This window comes from Oculina patagonica, chromosome 5, assembly GCF_052425735.1.
Source record: "Oculina patagonica isolate OP01 chromosome 5, crgOcupat, whole genome shotgun sequence".
In the NCBI taxonomy this organism is placed as follows: domain Eukaryota; kingdom Metazoa; phylum Cnidaria; class Anthozoa; order Scleractinia; family Oculinidae; genus Oculina; species Oculina patagonica.
The window spans coordinates 1,961,478-1,981,098 of NC_135762.1; the positions used below are offsets into that span (position 1 = coordinate 1,961,478).

Consider the following 19,621-nt stretch of genomic DNA (forward strand, 5'->3'; position numbering starts at 1 on the left):
AAGGCAGGTCTGGAGTAACGTTACATAGGTACAGAAAATCAGTTTAAAAATCATTTTATTAAACGAATACAGCGCGATTATTAATTCTATCCTTTCCCGTTTCGTGGAAGAATCGTTTGCGCGAATATTCACTCCGACCCGATCTCCATACGGTCATTCGTTTTTCCGGAGTACTACGCACCAGTTCCCTTTATCGTTGTAATGCTTCTCGACTGTCACGTGACTGAGGTGACTGCAAAGTTCTTGGAGTTCGCCATCTTGAAACACGTGATAATACCTATGGTACACGTGACCCTCCGTGCCTTCCCTTGATCCTTCAGTTTCTTTTCTATGTTTCTCTTGTTGTTTCCCTGGTCCGCTGTATTTCCACGGTACAAACAAGTCTTGTTGCTCAAAGGACTCTCGACTAGCATTTACTAGTAGTTTTGTAGAGTATTTATCACTAGAATTTTCAGATTTGTTTGAAAAAAGGTCTTCACTACCGGCAAAAGCTTCTGCTCCTTTGCTTCCTTCCAAAGACCCATCTACGTTATTTTCGTTGTCTTGCAGAGTTCGACGGTCGTTATTTCCGGTGAATTCCACTTCTTTCAATTGTTTCTTTTTAACTTTCTTGGCTTCCTGTTCTAAAGCCCACACGTACACCAGTACCAGTCCACCCGGCCGTGTAATTCGCACCAGTTCCCTGAGGCCATCCAGACGTCGCTCTGCCGTGGAGAGATGATGAAGGACTGCAATGCAGAGGCACACGTCAAAGGCGTTGGACCTGAAACACGACAATATAACAAAATAAAAAATAACTTCAGTTTACGACTTTTGAGAATCCTTAGTCCGTTTCTTTTATTTTTAAGCTTGAGGCAAATTCCGCAAAGATGATATGGAGGAGAAAATCTTGTGTAATTGATTACTAGTCACTTCGCCTTGTTGACTATTCGCTCTTAGTCTATTAAAGTTCCGTCCTCCTCTTTTAGTCACAAATCTTCTAAAAATCACTACCTGGTTTTCGAGTAGAGACTATTTGATTCAGGTGACTCTCTCGAGAAAAGCGACCAGAGGAGCCATTCGGGGTTCTTTTAAATCCTGGGTTAAAATGAGGAGAAAAACGCAGGAGAGCCATTTTAACACCGATGATTTGTAATAAAGAGTCAAACGGCGACAGCCATTCGTTGCTGAGGGATTGTAAATTCTATTTAAAAATGCAAAACCATACATTTCTTTTAAGGTTATTTTCGAGAATTCGGTTGATTATTTTCTGTATTCACCTCTCTGCTAGACAGTGTGATTACTGAAAGAAGGAATTAGCTGTTGATCTGTCCCCATTTACCTGTATGGCAAGGACAAGATGTCACACACAATCACAGAAAATCCTCGCTCTCTGCAAATGGCCGCCAGGTTGAAACTTCTGTCAGAGCCAGTCTTGAAAATGCTATCATTAATCCCGAGATATTTTCCATTTCCACAGCCTACATCAGCTACAAGACTTCCTGCTGGCCGCTCTCGTAAAAACTCTGCTATCTTTGGCCACGGACTGTGGCGCGTGCCGCTGAAATGTGGCGCTATCTTCTCGTACACTTCATGAACATGTATCTTTTCCAGATTCTGTGCTTCTCCAAAAGTCTTCGGGACATCGGACGAGGGTGGGACTTCAGATGAATTTTTATTGTCTGTTTGCGAATCACACTGAGATGGGAAAGCACAGTGACACGGAGTGTGACGAATTTTGCGGAGCGTCAGAGAGAGTCTTGTTTGTCGTTCAAATAGAGTAGTTCCTTCGTCCGCTGTTTCTTTCGAGGTGCTCTCTGCAATGTTTGATTCAGGTTCCTCCGTGGGTCCACCAGAACTAGCCCCCCTGTTGATGTGCTCTTAATGCCGTAGATGATATCGTATTTCCGCGGTGTTATTCTAAAATCAAATAGCAGATATATTTCGATGATCTTTTTAATTTTCTCACAATCCTGAGAAGTTGAAAAAACATATCTATAACATAAAGAAATCCAACAAAGTAGTTTGATTTGTGTAAAAGTGCTTGACAAAAGAATGTAACCGACTAGTAATGACTGACAATCGCGAGGAAACAAATGGATTGCAATATGGCTGACTTGAAAACGTGAGTTTCGCGCAGAAATTCTTCTTGCGCGTGGAATTTCTTTGTGAAATCACTCAATTTTACAAAAAAGCTTAAATCTAAAATGGGTCTTTTTGATTTTCAAATGTATTACTCTTCTTCCAGAAGGTCATTTTGCCGGACGTTATCTTCTTTTTTGAATGAAATGATTGCAAATGACAATTGATTTTATTCTAAAAAGAAAAGAAGTGATCGTTCTATTTCGAACAGGACAGGAGGCAATTTACATCTTACCCATGACTCCAAAGATATCGACTTTCTCCAGTCATTACCAGCAAACTTCTCCTTGGTAAAACAACTGATGCATGTCGACCATCAGGATTACGGAATTCCATGGTAACCTAAGCAGAACACAATGAAAAAATGATTGACATGAAGTGTTAGTCGTTCAGGGGGGGGGGGGGCACAATAGTCTAATGGTTAGTGTGCTGGACTGGTTTGGGGGAGGCAAGCATGGCCGAGTGGTTTAGTGCGCTGGTATTGTAATCCGAAGGTCTCCGGTTCAAGACCTGCCCTTGCCACTAGCTGGATTTGCTTCTCGGTTGTCCCGAGTTCAATCCCACCACTTTGTATATAGCCAACTGGTCTGCCTCTTGCTAGTTGGATTTTAACCTTATGTTCATTTAAAATTATTTTTTCTTCTGTTTCAGTCAGCCTGTAAACTAGCTATCTCGTAGAAGAGTAAGTGAGACCGTATAAAATATATTTATTTTATTTTTTATTTTATTATTTGAGCACTGGCTGGGGACACTGTGTTGTGTTTTTGGGAAAGATGCTTTACTGTCATGGGACCTCTCTCCACCCAGGTGAATAAATGGGTACTGACAAATTTAATGATGGGGATTAACCCTGTGATCGACCAGCCTCCTATCCAGGGGGGACCAGAAATACTCCCAGTCACTTTAATACTAGGGAAACCGGGAGAAGCTCTAGCCTGATGGGTCACTAGGCCCGAAAGCAGACTATAACCGACCTACCTATCTACCTACATACATTTTACCAATTTACCTAGCTAGCTAGTACCTACTTGGATCATAAGGATCTTAAAATAATTAAAAGTGTTTTGGAAAGAGATTTGTTTTATCTATCAAATAGATACCTGTGATCCAAGACTGAGTGAAACAATTCCATCTTCAAAGGCCGAGTGAGTATCTACATGAGGTGGAATGCCTTCAGGATAAAATTTAAATACTAGCAGTCAAGCAGATTTCAAATAGATTTTAAAGCTTAAACATTAAATCACCAATCGATAAGTCACATCTTCTGCTCCAATGAAGCACATATTGACATTTTTATGTCAGCAACCTGCTTCTAACACAATAATGACTGTAATAATATTACAGTGGTCATGAATCTGAATACCAGTGAAGCTCTGTGTTTCTCCTTTTCTGCATACACATGGTATTTTAACAGCTTTTAACACATCTTACTTTGAATTTCTTTTTTTGCCAATTAATATGCTAGAGTTCCCCCAGAATTTTGTTGTTTTCTGTGTATTTTCACCCTACAACAACTTTATCCAAAAAGAAAACCCTTGAAGCCTGTGATGATTATAAAGGAGGATGTAAATAGCCCTTTTTTTTTTTTTTTTTTTGGGGAGTTTATTTTTTAACCCCCTCTATTTTTTTTTTTTTTTTTTTTTTTTTTTTTTTTTTTTTTTTTTTTTTTTTTTTTTTTATTATTTATTAAAAATTTTTTTTTTTTTTTTATTAAGCTGCTATAAAACAGAACTTCTTCAACTAATCTTCAAATCATTTACCTTGACCAGGCTGGTACTCATTAACTGTCATCTGATCTGGTTTGAACTTCACGTTTTCCTGGATTTGATCCAGTAATGGATCACAAATGCTGGGAATACCATCTTGTAATGGATTTGATTTGTCAACATTGTTTGTTCCATACAAAAACTCGTAGCCAAAATGTTTGACTCTTCTGTGACGAAGTTGCTGATTTGCTGTAAAGGAGACAGAAAGCTATATTATGGCTGCTACTAATGCTTGTCCAAAAGAAGGGAGCAAACTTTTTTGATAGATGAAGCACAAAACATGCCACCCTGGACATCCTGCGATATCCATTTGGTTTTTCAAAAAAAAAAATCCACGCAACACTCCTCCCCTTTCACCCATGCCCCTCTCTGTTTTTTGTGTGGAAAATGTCCTGATTGGTTTATTGAATTGTCTGTGGTTTAAAAAAAGAACAATAAGCTATTATGCACCTATCAACTTTAAGCTGCAGAAAGGGAGGCCTAGGAAAGGCAGGGGATTTGACAGCAATTGTCTGTCCTTAGTGGGGATTTTTGACCATTTTTATTAGTGGACTTTCTAAAAAAAATGAAGTTTGGTGACTTTTTGACCTTACACAAATACCATGTACAGACAACTCTCTAAAATGAACACCGTCCAGACCAGCTCCAACTGTCCATCTTAAGAGGTGTCCATCTTATAGCGAGTTTAGTTACAGCAAAATGACTGAAAAACAGCAGGGACGGGACCAACACTTGGTGTCCATCTTCTGGAGTTGTCTGTCTTATAGGTGTCCTTTAAGAAAGAGTTGACTGTACTGGGGTATTTGAACAGAAAATCACAGCTAAGTTCAAATGCGCTTCCTATGCCTGGCCCCTCCCCCAGCCCAGCTTTATGATTGATGGGTGAATTAGTAACACAATCTCCGGCTCCCTACCTGTCCCTTGTATTTCATTGTCATTTCCGTCACTTCCCCATCCTAGTGCCTGGATCAGTTCTTCTTCTTCTGCTTCAGTCACAAAGTCCTCTACTAGAACAAGACCAACCGGTTTAACCTGATTCTCAGTCGTGACGTCATCAGGTACACTTGTTAGGAACGAAAGATAAAAGGTGACATCGGGCCTTGGAAATTCCGAAGGGCAATCTAAAACTCTTCCATGCACTGTCTCCATTGCTTTTACTGATTCACTGACTTTCTGGAAGCTTATAAAAGAAAACGATCGGCCTGGAAACATTAAAAGCCGTTCTATGTTTCCAAACTTCTGAAACAAGCTGACGATTTGTCTTCGATCAACACCACACATTAATCCTCCATTTCCAACCATCAAGTGTCGAGTTGGCGATTCTGAAACACTTGCAAGATCGGCGTTATGTCTGCGAAGAGCATGCATAAGTTTTGTTTGTTTTCTTAAAGCCTTTTTCTCTGCTTTGGTTAGTTTGGTAGCACAAGATTTTACCGCATTCGAAGTCGCCATTTTGGTTTCTATTTTTGCGGGAGACACCGCAGATCTAAAGTTTAGCTGGCTCAGCTATCTTTCGAAAAACCGCTAGCCATTTTGTGAAAATACAGTTGATCGCTGACTCACACAGCTGAGGAGTCCAGCGAAGAAAAGTTCACGGTTTCATACCCGTGAAAAAACAGTAACGTTTATGCAGTGTAACGCAAGATTATCAAGTATACGCAACCATATAACTCCTGAAAAGGTTAGCAGATATATTTTCATTCTGTATTCTTCCAATGTGTTCGAAAATTCAGACACGCGAATGACCATTAGGAAAACCATTAGAATGCAGCTGAATGTATGTTTGGAAACTTGCAATTGTTTACATGGTGTCGGTGAAATTGCTTAACATAAGAATAGTATGTGACAGATTTCGCCGAAGATTGCATTCAAATTGTGTTAATATCTAGCTCCTTAAGGCGGTGACAACAAAAATGGCAACGATAAATACAAGATTCTGGCTCATAAACTTTCCTGGCAAGTTGCAACATTAAATTGTGCCTACCACTAGTAGAAAGCTGTCTGACAAATTGCAGATTGCAGACTTGCACCATAGTAAGCCCGCTCCAGTTAGCCTGAAACACCGCGCCGGTTAACCTGTTTACGGTTAGCATGGTAACATGGTATATACTTTAGTCTGCAGTCTACAGTCTGCAAATGTCAGGCACCTCCAATAGGAGGGACTGGTGCCCGGGGGGGCACCCGGTATATTTTTGGGTGGGGGTGTGCCGCTGGGAATTTGAAGCCCTTACCCTATACCAGACCATGTTCAGTTGATTTTTGCAACCCTATACTAGACTAGACACTGAAAATCCCTACCCTATCCCAGACTTGCATTTTGTTAGAACTGTATCATTATCAGTGTTTTAATGGAAAACCATCTGTGTACAACGATGCCGCGATGATTTTATTTACGTTTAGGAAAGCCTCTTTCTCTTCCGAGTTTCTGGACTATATTCGTCATACCGTTGATCGGTTTCCCGGCAAATGCTACCCTTTTCTAGACCAAAACTCTCTGATTTCTATACCCTATCCCAGACTAAACTGCTTGAAAACCATACCCTTCACAGCGGCACATACCTATATAGCTCATGTATGGGAGTGCCCCCCCGGGGACTGGTGCAGCCCAGAGACTTGGTATGTCATGCACCAGCCTTAGGAAGAGACTACACAATCTTGCTTCTTAAATTTTAACTGGTATAATCTTAATCCAAGTGACTTGTACAAGCCAAGCTCTGGATTCTGCAACATGAAGCTCTGCCCCCTCCCCCCCCCCCCCCCCACACACACACACACACACACACCCACACACCCACTCCCAAACTGGATGAGGTTATATCCATTGTAAGTTGCTGTCGTAAGCTCAGTTGCCAGATTTTTCCAAAAGTTTGTTGCTATTCACACATTTGAACAGCAGTGTTATACCCAGCAGTACGTCCTCTTCATGGCTAAAAAAAAACTCTCTCTCCACAAATTATGACATGGGAGGAAATTGAGAGAGAGCATGGGATCACAGGGTTTTTTTTTCACATAATAAAGTATCAGAGGTGAGGAAAAGGTGTGGTCTCTTGAGTCTTGGACACCTTAAGATTTTGCTTTGGAGTCAGAAGCCTTCCCTCTTCTTGGAACCTGAACAGTTAACGTTCCTTCCTTCCTTCATAGTTATCTGCTTTATTAATTTGTTCATTCATTCTTGGCTCCCTGAAGCAATGCAGTAGAGCCCTAAAGCATATTTTTCCTGTCTTGGAGAGCTTGGGATCCTTGTATTTTTAGGTCAGTAGCCTGAAGCCCTAACCCCCGTTGTGCCCCAGGGGTGGAGGGTGCAGAGAGTGTGCACAACCACTCCCTGAGATGACCTACAGCTTTATACAAGTTGTATTCTGCAAAAAAAGTCAGTTAGAGCGGTTTTCACTTGAGTGTCGAAAGTCATTCGTTTCCTTGTTTTCTTCTCGCTAGTGTTCGCTAAAAATTTTGCCCTTTCTCCCAAAGGAGTAAAACAAAAACAGACCGCCCCCCCTCCCTCTTTTTTTTTTTTTTTTTTTTTTTTTTTTTTTTTTGATATTTTTTTTTTTTTACAAAAAAAAAAAATACGCCATTTCTTAGTGGTGCAGCCCCTCCTAAGAAAAATCCTGAATCTGCCCCTGGACTCTCATTAGGGTAAAGAAACTGTCACTGAGAACAGAGTCAGAGAAATCCTTTCAAAAGAGCTTACAGTGGAAGTGGATTAAAGAAGATTTTTTGTGGAAGTGTTAAGGATAAAGTATTAATCTGATGGAATTTGAGGAGCTAATTAACTGTATAAGGGAATGTGATCTTGATCAGGACCTGTCTGGAAACTGAAATGGAAGATGGCTCTAGAATGACTTCATTCACTTGACTCTAAAGATGACTTTCGCTCAGGTTGTCGAAACATCAGTAACCAACAACAGTTCTTGTTAGAACTACTCTCACCCGGACAGTCACACTATACAAACAACTGATACTCCTGAGTTAAAACCAATTATATTTACTGAAAATGAATAATACAAAATAGCAAACATGAATAAATGGAAAGGGATACTATAGCAAGCCTTGCAATACAATCCCCCACTCAACCTCCTATCGTTTCCCAAATCTTCTCACCCCCACCCTACCCCAAAACATCTTCCATGGTCACAACACTCCAGTAGTTTATTCACTGATGGTGTAATTTCAGAAGGTTGGAGGCATCAAACTGGGAACTCTTCTCTTTTCAAATCAAATCATGTCTGACTTTTGAGAAATTATGGAGGGAACCAGAAAAAATGCTTTCATCAGATTACTGGAAGGACTATACAAAGCAAAAACCGTTGTTTTTTGTTTATTCAAGATAGCAGGTGAAGCAAAAGAATTCCATAATTTTAGCTTTCCTGAGAACGCAGATGATTATTCACATTCTCACAAAAGGGAAATCTCAGCAGCAAGCTAGAATATTCTGTAATAAAGATGATGTAACACTACTCAAATATCTTATACTTGATAGATATTCTAAGTTTAACTGAAGAGGTGCTCTACAATTTATAAATCGTTGACATCATATCATCAAATTAAGATGGAATTTTCCTGCTTGTGTCTTTATTAAATACAGTCTTGGTTCACGTAAAAGTTGTTAGTTTCTCTGGCTAAAATGTGTTCAGCACAAAATCAAATTTTATGGGAAGAAATATATGCGAGGAGGATATTAAAGCTAAGCAAAACGGGAGTACATTGAGTAACGGTTCGTTTTTTGTTTCTTCATTATTTTATATTGCCCACTGGCTGACAGAAGAGTGGGAATATTAACTTGTGCATTTGTGATGTTGATTTTTTTTTAAGTTGTTACAGATTAGAGAAAAAAACAAACTTTACTAACTTGCTTCTGTCCAAACAAAGCCGACCTAGTGATAATTAGTTTAAGTTGAGTTGAAGAATAACTACAACAGTTCAAAACAGTACTCACCGTTAAAGAACGCAATATTGCAAACCACACATAAACTTGTTACAAATGAAACTCCGTTTGTTGAAGGCTGGTAAATTGCCTTAGATTTACTGTAATGTAACTACTGATAAGTAGTTGACCTCGGGGGCAGCGTGTTCCAGTTCGGGTGAACTATAGTAAAGATGTATGGTTTCAGGTCCAAAGTCCATTCTTCGTCTGAAGCAGTTCATTGAAGCGTTTATTTTTAGCATCGCAGTGTGAGAGATCGTCTGCCAGTCTCATCTCATTTAGCAAGAGTCCAAAAAGACAAAGATATTTATTAACTCAGTTCGATTTTATAGCATGGCAACTGACCCCACTGAAGAAAAGAAAAATGTTTCTACTCTTTATTGTAAACGCGTTATACACCCACACAAATGCTGATATTTTGGTATATCATCGTTTGGGATACTTGCGGCTCATACTGAATGCCCAAGTCATAACGTATATCCTTGTTACTAAGAACTCTATAATAAACTAATACGTATAATTTCCACTTCACTGAGTCCACTCCGTCTAGTTCTATTGTCTCCCTTTAAAATATTGTGGATCGCTGTTTTTAGCCAGGAGCAAATATATGTGAGAGATATAGCTAAAAGTGGAAAGGATTTATGCGACCTCCATAAAAAATTCTTTTCCAAGTTGTGCAATGATATTTGAAAATGGCGTGCTCGTATTGGCTTTTATTGCATTTAGTTTGTAATACAGAGGCGCCTGTTCTGTCATTGTCGGTGTGGCATCACTTAAATACGTTTTTAAGGGCATCCTGACGAATTCACACTGAAAGCTGAGAAATTCAGTTATAATACCATCATACCATATCCATACCACCATAGTTAATTCGATCGTTAGAAGTACAAATGGAATTTATTGCTCAGAGTTTCCTTTCAGCATAACTTGTCGCTGCATTCATTTTTTTTTTTCTAAAAGTCAATATCACTACCCTTGTACTCGGAAAGTAATATATCACTGAAATAAATCGTCATTGTATTTGCACGTAATTGCTTTTAGACAATGACATTATTTGACCCCCCTTGTCCCAAACCTTAAAAAGCCGTATTTGTTCAATAGGTGACCAAAGTGTGCATGGTATTTAGCGGAAACTAGCTGAATATTGAAAGTTGGATGCTGTTTTCTCTTCGTATATTACCTTCCGTTTTCCTACAGTTGGAAGTGAAATGTATAATTGGAAGTTTTATTTTTACCTTTTTTTTGTTAAAATATCTCGTCTATTATATTGTCCAAATTGTGGAACTAACTGACGTTGATTTTTTGCTGACCAATATCCTCTCTTGGGAAAAGCTCTAGCATATTGTTAATTGTTATATTTCAATATACTGCTTTCACAGTCAGTTGTCTACTTCTCGATTAATTACACAAAGATATGATACAACAATTCCTTGTGTGGTAATATCTATGATAGATATGGCGAAAAGTACTCAATATTCAACTGAATGTTATCATTTTGAAGATTACTTCATTTTTGCACGAAAAACGCCTAGTACAATAGTTTCATCAAGTCTGACAACTTCGTCCAGCTGGAAAAGCTTTGCAAAAACGTACATGGCTTTTGGATGATACCATGTTTTATTTGAAGTTAACAAATGTTGATATTTTATAGAGTTGACTTGAAGATATTCTCCGGAAAGCGATCTATATCGTGTAAGTTTCCACTCGACTTAAATAAAGCAAGTATTCAATGCCAGCTCTTTGGCACCAGAAATAAGTCTTTTAAGTATCTCATGGAGATTAAGTTGTATTGGACCAGTTGGTATCAGAATATCACAATGAATGACAGCGAATAAGTTTTCAATCGTTTTATTGTTGTGAAGATGAAAATCAGGCTCAGCTTTACTTGAGTCGTACGTATCTTTTTCTCTGTGAAATAACTGTGCTAGAGCTGTGGCGAATGGGTATTTTTTCTGCACTATAAATAACGCTCGAAAGGGCCTGTGCACATCCCGTTTTTGAGTGTGACATCGCAAGATATTGCCCGGCATCAATTCGCGTTGTAGTCTTGAGCGCGAATACGCGACCGCTATCTTGGCACAATAATGGACGAAGAAACAAGCTCGGTTGTTCTGTTGCCCGGGGTGAAAGTAGAACCTTTTGAAAACTCAGAAAATAACCCCGACAGTGAAGGGAGTTCCCTTGGAAGTCCAACAGACGAAAACTCGCTTCCACGCTTTGGTGAAAGTTCAGAGGAGGACATTCAAAGGTTGTTGGAGCATCGCTCTTGTAGTGAAAACACATGGAGGTCAACTAAAAATGCCGTGAAAATTCTCCGCGACTACATGGAAGAGAAAAGTATGGACGTTCAATTTGAGAACATGGACAAGCCAGAGTTGAATGATCTGCTACGTAAATTTTACGTCGAAGCACGTAAAAAGAACGGAGATTACTACAAATCCTCTGCCCTTGGAAGTATACGGTTTGGTATTCTGCGGTACTTACAGTCCCAACAGAGGAATGTGGACATCAAAAACGACCCCGAATTCACCGAATCAAACAAAGTTTTCAAAGCTCAGGTAGAAAAGCTGAAAAAGCAAGGAAAAGGCGAAGTGAACCGTTCCGACATCGGGCCAGACGATTTGAAGAAGCTTTATCTGAGTGATGTTCTGTCGCCATTCAGCGCCGATGGCCTCCAAAGAAAAGTTTTCTTCGACTTGCTCATGTATTTACCAGGAAAACGGAACAGAAGTAACGTGAGAGAGCAAACTCGAGATACGTTTCTTGTCGGGTATCATGCAAGTACTGGCTTGAAATACGTTTACCCTAACCCTGCACACTGTGAAAACGTTTTCACTGACGGAAAATGTCCTCGGATGAATGAAAAACCAGGTAAGGTTTACTCACCAAGAAAGCGCGCGAATGCTAAACAGCGTAAAACATCGAGTTCGCTAGTTTTAATAGCGACTTTAGGCTAAAAGAGATTGCAAAAAGGAAAGAATTCGACAAGGCAGACCTTATCTTTTTTTAGAAAGCTTGCAATTTATAGTCAAGGGAACTGTTCCGCATTCTATAACTCGGTTATTATGAAATGATCTTGTTTCTTTGCCGGGAAGACGGGTCACAATTTACCGGTATTTCCTCGCTATTAAAACAAATCTTGTTCAAAGCAATATCTGCGGTGAAAAATTTAAATCCAATTCGATTATATCAGGGGAAAGTTAACCTTAAAATCTATTTTAGTTCTTGTGGCTCGCGCCGAAGAAAGTGTGTAGGAATTTTTTTTCTCGTGAGCAACTGAGTACTGTCCTTGTGAGGCGTTCAAATAAGCTATAAACGTTAAGTGATGAAAGCTCTTTTTCCTGGGGTTTATTATTAGCGAGAGATTTAAGTCATTGATAAAAGAGCCTTCAAAAAGAATGGGCTAATATTTGGATAGAACTTTGTGCCTGAAAATCTTCACGCTGCATCAACAAATGTGAAAATTGAATGGCTTCGTGCAAAACTATGCTTAGTGACTTTTTTGGGTGAATTCTTTTTTTCAAAAGTGCCTGAATTTTTGCATGTGGTTTTACAGAAGATGTATGGGAATGTATAGGAATGTATCAAGACTGGTCAGCAGTTAGGGGAATTTGTATTGATTCTTTCACCACACCCTTCCTTAGGAAATCCAAGATGCCCAGTGGCGTCATTTCTCAAGTACCTTTCAAAGCTGAACCCCATGAACCTGTACCTCTGGCAGAGACCCAAAGCTTCCTTCAAGCATCACGCTTGCGAAGATGATCCCATTTGGTATGAAAATGCCGCAGTTGGTCACAATTCACTGGGTGAGATGATGACGAATATGTCCAAGCTTGCACGGTTATCCAGGATTTACACAAACAACTGCATCAGAGGTACTTATGTGTCAATTCTCGACAGCCTTGTGGAGGATTACCCTCTTATTACTACTCTGGTATCTCTACCCACTGCCCCAAGATATCAACATATCCTCCCCAGAGAACCATACGATGAACGTCCAACCATGGTGTCTGTTACTGGGAAGTATATATCAAGTTCAGAGCAAACGCCTTCACCAAGATGCTGTGAAACCCCTGTGAGCTCACCGCCATTTAATGCAGTGCAAAACAGAGAACATGCTCATCTCACAAAGGTTATCATTTCTCCAAACCATTCTCAAACACAGTCTTTTAACTCAAGTCTTCTCAGCAGTAGTAGAATTTCATCTTCTCAAGGTAACAGCCATGATGTTAGTGAAAAGCAAATGGATGCAAGCCCTGCGTCAAGTCCAACAGAACCTGTGCCTGGTCTTCCATACCATTCTGGCCACAGAGGACTGCACACTCCCTTTGTAGCTTACAGATTGAGTCAGCTTCAAGCAGCTTCTTCTCATAGTCTGCGCAATTCACTACAGCCAACTTTAAAAACTACCACAAGTAGTTTCAGTTTCTCCCAAACCTCACTAGCTCGTGCTGGAAGTAACCACACAGGGCTTGCAAATTCAAGAGTTGTTTATTGTCAAACAGCACCAGCTATGGCCTCCTCCTCATCGTCACCATCCTCGTCATCGCACATGATGGTAAGTGACTAGCAAGCCTTGTGTCTTGGTTATATGGGCCAGAGCTTCACTCCAGTGTTGCATGACCAAGCAACTAGCATCCCATCCAAGGGGAGTAGTCCCTTAATCCATTACAGGTTACTACCAGCAAACTTGTCAAGTTTTGCCAGCAATAATGATATTATTATCCTTAAATTATATACCACATGATGACAATAGCTAGCTTTGTAAAATTTATTGACTATTGAGGGGCAAATCAATCCCAGCACAGTATTCAGATCAAATGTACACAACTGTAAACCCCAATACAAATCAAACAATAGAATTAACTTTTGATACAAACTCCTGCTCAGCTCATTAGTATTCATTAACTTTTGATACAGATCTCTACCGATTTGCATAACAATACTTTGCATTCAATTTATTGTTTTCTTTTCACAAGTAGAATAAAATATTCGCGTCCGATCTGTATGGCCATTTACAATGACTTATACCTATTGACTCACCATTGTAAACCCCCATACAGATCTCCCACTCATATTTTATCCACTACTTAAACTGTTGACCTTAATTTACATCACAAGACCATTGTGCAAATATTTAGACTACACCTTCCCTCCCCTCTCCCCCTCAAGAAAGAAAACAGCACACGTGGTTTAATATTACTGAAAGTTGTAATAAAGAAAATGACGTTGTTGTTTTTATGTGATGTCTCTTTTGTTAAATGATTAAATGAAAACACAATCTCTCTACCTTAATTTTGAGTCAGGTTAGGTTATATGAAGCTAACTAGTTTTACATGTAGCTTAGGGAAGTAATAATATCTCTGTCAGTAGTAGTATATTGTGGTTTTGCTTGAAGGTTTTGTGTTAAGCAAAACCACCAGTTTGATGTACACTTTTGTAATATCATGGCATAATTTTGGACAAATTACCTATTAAGCTTAATGCTTTCATGCATCTCAATCCAATTGCTTAAAATTAAACTATTGCAATAATAGAAAGTGGTTACATCTATTTCAACTGTCCCAGATTATCCAGGAGCAGACCAAATCTCCCAGTCCCCTGTACAGGTCACCAAATTTCCCACGTACTTTGGTTATTTTGGGGGAACATTTTTGGTATTTGACATGTTTTTGTGTTGAATTGGCAGATCTCTATTATTCAACTCTATTTTTGGGGTCAAGTAGAAGTACCCTACCACAAAATTGGGATCTCTGCAATTTTTATATTTTTTTAGGTTGGCGTCTTAGTGGTTAGCATACTGTTGCGTCTGTATTTGACTGTTTGTTTCTATTATCAACAGCATCGCACAGCTGACAATAGCCCAATGACTGGAAGCCCACTCACCACTCATGTTTTGGACACAGCCAGAGGTTCACCAGCCAGGAACCTCCAAATACAGCTGTACTTTGAGGAAATACGGCCAGACAGTAGAATGTGGAAACACATTGCATCAGGGTGAGTGGTATATGTCAAGACTATTTCCGGTTCAAAAATCAGAGCTAGAACAGATGAATTAAACTACAAAGTCCAGCTTCCCAAACCAACAAAACAAAAAGTTATATTCCTGCATGGCATATATATCATACAAATTCATTTTCACTTATGATAACACCATTAATCACATCAGTCAGTAATAAGGCTTTGCCCCAAGGGAGGGGGTACTCCCTATAATGGCCTATATGGGGAGGATCTGCCTGAAAGGGGTACCTTTTTTCATGCTTCTGGGCCCGGTTGTTCGAAAGAGGGTTAAATTAACCTTGGGTTAGAGCTAAACCAGAGGTTAAATTTCTTAACTGCAGGTTTATTAACCCGAGGATAAAATGGTGTTGTTCAAAGCACGTTTAGCGGGCCGGTTAGTTAACCTCGGGTTACGCGCGCAAACCCGCGGACAGCATCCCATAATATTCTTTGTTTGTCTCTTTTATTTCGGGACAGCGGTAAAAATAGCTTCCGCGACACCGATACCTGCACGGAAGGCGAGAAAACAAGGCTTTTAATAGCGCGACCCAAATAGCCATTTTAACGGACAAAGTAGAGGAGAACTTGATCATTTTACAGAATAAACTGACGAACAGCGTGACAAACGAAAACAGAACGACGTATTGCAAGAATTTACCGTGGCGATAAATGCCGTCGGCGTGAAAAATGGACTGTACACGAAGTGGAAGTGGAGGAACAATTTAAACTTTGCGGCAAAGAAAGACTTCCCAGACATGTTGCATCGGCTGCATGATAACGTCGAGTGTTGCTGTTTTGTTTGACTTTCACTATTGAATTTTACTATTTAATCCGAGGTTAACGATTTAACCCACCTAGCTAGGTGGGTTAAATTTAACCCGCTGTTTACCCCGAGGTTAGCGTTAACTTACCTTCGAACAACAGAACTAACCTGCGGATAAAATTTAACCGGGGGTTAAGTCGATTTAACCCGAGGTTAGGAGTTAACCCTCTTTTGAACAACCGGGCCCAGGTATATAGGGAAAGGGAGTTCACAATTTTAGGTATATGAAAGGGTAGGGATATCGGTCATTTAGTTATAAAGAACCTTCAATTACAGTGCGAATACTCGAACCGGGACAGTTTTAACAAAGTTAACCAATCGCAGCGATAATTGATAACAATGGATGGCGACCTTTTTCGTTAGCGGACCAATGACGTTTAAGAATTGAAACAATAAGTTTACGACAAAATTTGAAAACTCAGCAACGTTGCAAATAGATGCGGACCTCTCAGGAAACCCTTCTTTCTTTTGATTGGTTAGTTTCGATCCTAAATTTTTAAGAACATCTGAAGGTTCTTACGGTGATCTTCGAGCTTTAATTTCGAGTTACATCTAAATTGTTAGGGCTTAAAAATAATTTTCCGCCTTGATCAAGTTCGGTCTTGTGACGAAAATATAGATGAGGCGTTAGCATATAAATTCGAATAAAACAAACCTTTATTGACCTTCACTTTTACAACATTATATGGCTCTAACCAAACTCTGCGTTCTGAAAATCGACTAAACTGCAACGCCTTCTAATAATTTTCGCAGTAAGCCTTTTCGCTCTACTTATGCTGGGCTTACATAGTTTCTCAATTTCGAAATGTTCAACAACAGCTCCGACCATTTTTAATCGTGGAGGTGTTGCTCACCTTCTGGGCATAGACGAATTGTTCAAATCATAATCCCTCAAAACGTTTCTAACAAAGTGCCGGCTACTCTTGACCTCAGTCGCGATTAACTGTTGATTCATTCCGGTGTGTTGCAGGTCTAAAACCCGCTCTCGTAACAACTGCGAAGGTCGGCGACCATTGTCATATATTCCCCCTTCACGATTCAATCTGAGTTGAATATTTTTGACAAAAGCCATTTTACGGAATATTTTTGCACTCGAAATGAAAACTTTTTTACCATTTGGAAACAAAACTAAAAATCATTTCAAATTTGGGATCGAAACTAACCAATCAAAAGAAAGAAGGGTTTCCTGAGAGGTCCGCATCAATTTGCAGCGTTGCTGAGTTTTCAAATTTTGTTGTAAACTTATTGTTTCAATTCTTAAACGTCATTGGTCCGCTAACGAAAAAAGGTCGCCATCCATTGTTATCAATTATCGCTGCGATTGGTTAACTTTGTTCAAACTGTCCCGGTTCGAGTATTCGCACTGTAAAGTATTTTGAACATACACACTTTATTTAAATTTATTAAAAGCTACATAAAAATAACAACAAGACTTCCTGTTTCAGGTATATGCCATGTCTTTTTGGTATATCAAAGGGGTACCTTTTTTCAGAAAAAAAGGTATACGAAAGGGGTGCCTTTTCTGTCAAAATGGTATATAAAATGGTGAGGGGTTGGACCTCAGGGCGGAGCCTCCCTGTACAAACTTTTTTGAGTAACAACAACAATCACACTGGGTTACTCACCTGTGAAATTAAATACTGAACCCACCCCATCCCCCCCGGGGGGGACACCCTATAATGGCATATATGGGGGGGCTCTACCCGAAAGGGGTACCTTTTTCAGGCTTCAGGTATATAAAAGGGTAGGGATTTCACGAGTTTAAGTACATGAAAGGGTATGGAAATCTGTCATTTGGCTATTTAAAAGGGCCTTTTATTAAAATATTTTGAACAGACGCAATTTATGGCTGTATTATTTTAATTTATTAAGCGCTACATAAAAATGACAAGAAAACGTCCTATTTTAAGTACACTGTACACGCCATGTCTCTTAGGTATATGAAAGGGGTACCTTTTTTCAGTTAAAGGTATACTAAAGGGGTACAATCTCTGTCAAAAATGGTATATAAAAGGGTAAGGGGTTAGAACTTCGGGGTGGAGCCTCCCCGTATAAAACTTTTTTTGAGTACCAACAACACCCTGGGTTCCCCCCCGGGAAATTAAATACTGAACCCTCCCATCCTTAGCAATTTCTGTGTATAACTTTAAAACTAAAATGATTATTATGATTAATATTGTGTTGGTGCTTTTGATTATTTCTTTAGAGTTACTAATGCTGATGGTAGAGTTCCTAACTTGCTGACTCAGGAACAGTTTATACCTGGAAAATACATGATCAGATTTGAGACAGAGGCATATTTCAAGGACACTGGAGTTTCTTCATTTTTCTATCCTTATGTGGAGGTTAATGTCAACAGTTAGGGTCATGCATTTATGTAAGAATAAATTGACCATGATGCATATAATTACATTAATGGAACCCAGAAGGGCAAAAAACGTTTCATCTCCCCCCTCCCCCCTTTTTAGCAAGAAAAGTATCGTCTGTACATTACTTCTGGATCCTGTGCTGTGCCCATATAGTCACACTGCCACCCTACCACATGTAAATTAATACACACAGATCCTATAAATAGACTTGTACATCAAAGCAAGGTAGATGGTCGCTTAATTCAAAAATAAGTGCTAGGAAATTTATATCCCATAGATTTCTAGCCCTGTGAAGGAAATTCTCCTCCCCCCTCCCCCTTCTGGGGTAAAGAAAAGTTTTTCACCCGTTTAAGAACGTGTGATTAGATCTCTGGTACAGTGACAGGACAATTATTTTTTTTTTGTTTTTTTACCAGTACATTTGCAAAATATGTATTATATAATGAATATAAATTTTAAAAAAATAATTCAATATGTAGAGAGGAAGCCACATAAGCTCTAGCACGCCCTTTTCATGCATTCCTTGAAGAACTATCCAGGTCGAATTGGAAAATTTGAAAATGTTGGGCAGAAACACGGTGGGGGTCTCAAACTTGTTTCCTCCTTTTTTTTTTGCGCGTTCTTATTTTTTCCTAAAGGGAAATTCGCGCAAAGCACCTGTTAACTGTTTTTCTGTTGTTTTCTTTCAGATTGTGTTTCTTATCAGCAATCCATCTCAACACTACCATGTACCACTTTTACTTAGTCCGTTCTCTTACTCAACCTACCGTGGAAGCTGAGGACTGTCCAGTGTCTGCTACATGAAGCAGATGGGGACTAAAATATTAATGATGATTTTAAGAGTTAAAACAAGCTAGTGGAGTTAACTGATGATTTACTGAAAATAATAAGATACCACTTCTTGAATCATGTCAGGGAAAATAGCTTTTTGATTCAAAATATGTGTGTGCAATAGCCAAAGTCAAGAGGCATTGTTTTACACTCAACTTCTGGTAACTATGAAAATGATCAGAAGTGGAACATTTCTTTACTCGGGCTAAAATACGTTACACTTGTAACAGGCATTCCTTTATAAAAGTTTCTTACAAATGCTGCTGTTGAAAGCATGTTTCATGTTTGGTGATTGAATAAAGTTGGTCCAAATAAAATTTATTTATAGTTTTGTGATAACTGAATTTTCGTTATATAAGTTTTGCAGTGATGGGGAGCCTGAGCTCACAGGGATATTTACCAGCTAGACTTGGTACAAACAAATCTAACTCACCTGGACCGGCTAAGCTATTGTACCAGTTCAGGATAATTTTTAACCATTTCCCAATCTAATCAGGGCAAACAAGAAATTTGTCTCCTCCTTTTGTCAGGGTCATTCAATTGACCCTGAGGATATTAGAGGTGTTGAATGGTAGATGCGAGTTTTTGCGAGACGGTGAGACATATCTTTACGCGAGCCCAAGACCCTTTGGCCTTGTAAAAGAAATTGATACTCCGAGAAAACGTCAAAGAAAAATTTGAGACAACGAGACCCCTGAAATTTGGCTAAAATTCTGCGACTTGCATATTATTTTTGGAGGACCATTCACCACCCCTGATATTGGGGACAACTCACAGTCTAGACTGG

General features: G+C 39.3%; 2 protein-coding genes across 2 annotated transcripts; one reads left to right on the top strand and one right to left on the bottom strand.

Annotated features, from left to right (window-relative positions):
* Positions 1–38: 38 nt before the first annotated feature.
* LOC144654695 (tRNA (carboxymethyluridine(34)-5-O)-methyltransferase alkbh8-like) lies at positions 39–5,494 on the bottom strand. Its single transcript, XM_078514908.1, is given in 7 exon segments — positions 39–763; positions 1,322–1,826; positions 1,829–1,899; positions 2,357–2,463; positions 3,222–3,292; positions 3,882–4,076; positions 4,802–5,494. Coding segments are annotated over 7 exon segments (2,097 nt in total). The 5' UTR covers positions 5,340–5,494; the 3' UTR covers positions 39–153.
* Positions 5,495–7,495: 2,001 nt separating this feature from the next.
* Positions 7,496–19,155, top strand: LOC144654696 (uncharacterized). The gene is made up of 5 exons (XM_078514909.1): positions 7,496–11,682; positions 12,456–13,369; positions 14,654–14,808; positions 17,841–17,979; positions 18,693–19,155. Exons 1-5 carry the CDS (start codon positions 10,896–10,898, stop codon positions 18,780–18,782), a joined length of 2,085 nt encoding a protein of 694 aa, XP_078371035.1. The 5' UTR covers positions 7,496–10,895; the 3' UTR covers positions 18,783–19,155.
* The last annotated feature ends 466 nt before the right edge of the window (positions 19,156–19,621 follow it).

Coding starts and splice junctions, on each gene's coding strand:
- LOC144654696 (XM_078514909.1), top strand. CDS start 10,896: ATGGACGAAGAAACAAGCTCGGTTGTTCTGTTGCCCGGGGTGAAAGTA. Junction 11,683..12,455: donor TCGGATGAATGAAAAACCAG/GTAAGGTTTACT, acceptor ACCCTTCCTTAG/GAAATCCAAGATGCCCAGTG. Junction 14,809..17,840: donor TGGAAACACATTGCATCAGG/GTGAGTGGTATA, acceptor TTATTTCTTTAG/AGTTACTAATGCTGATGGTA.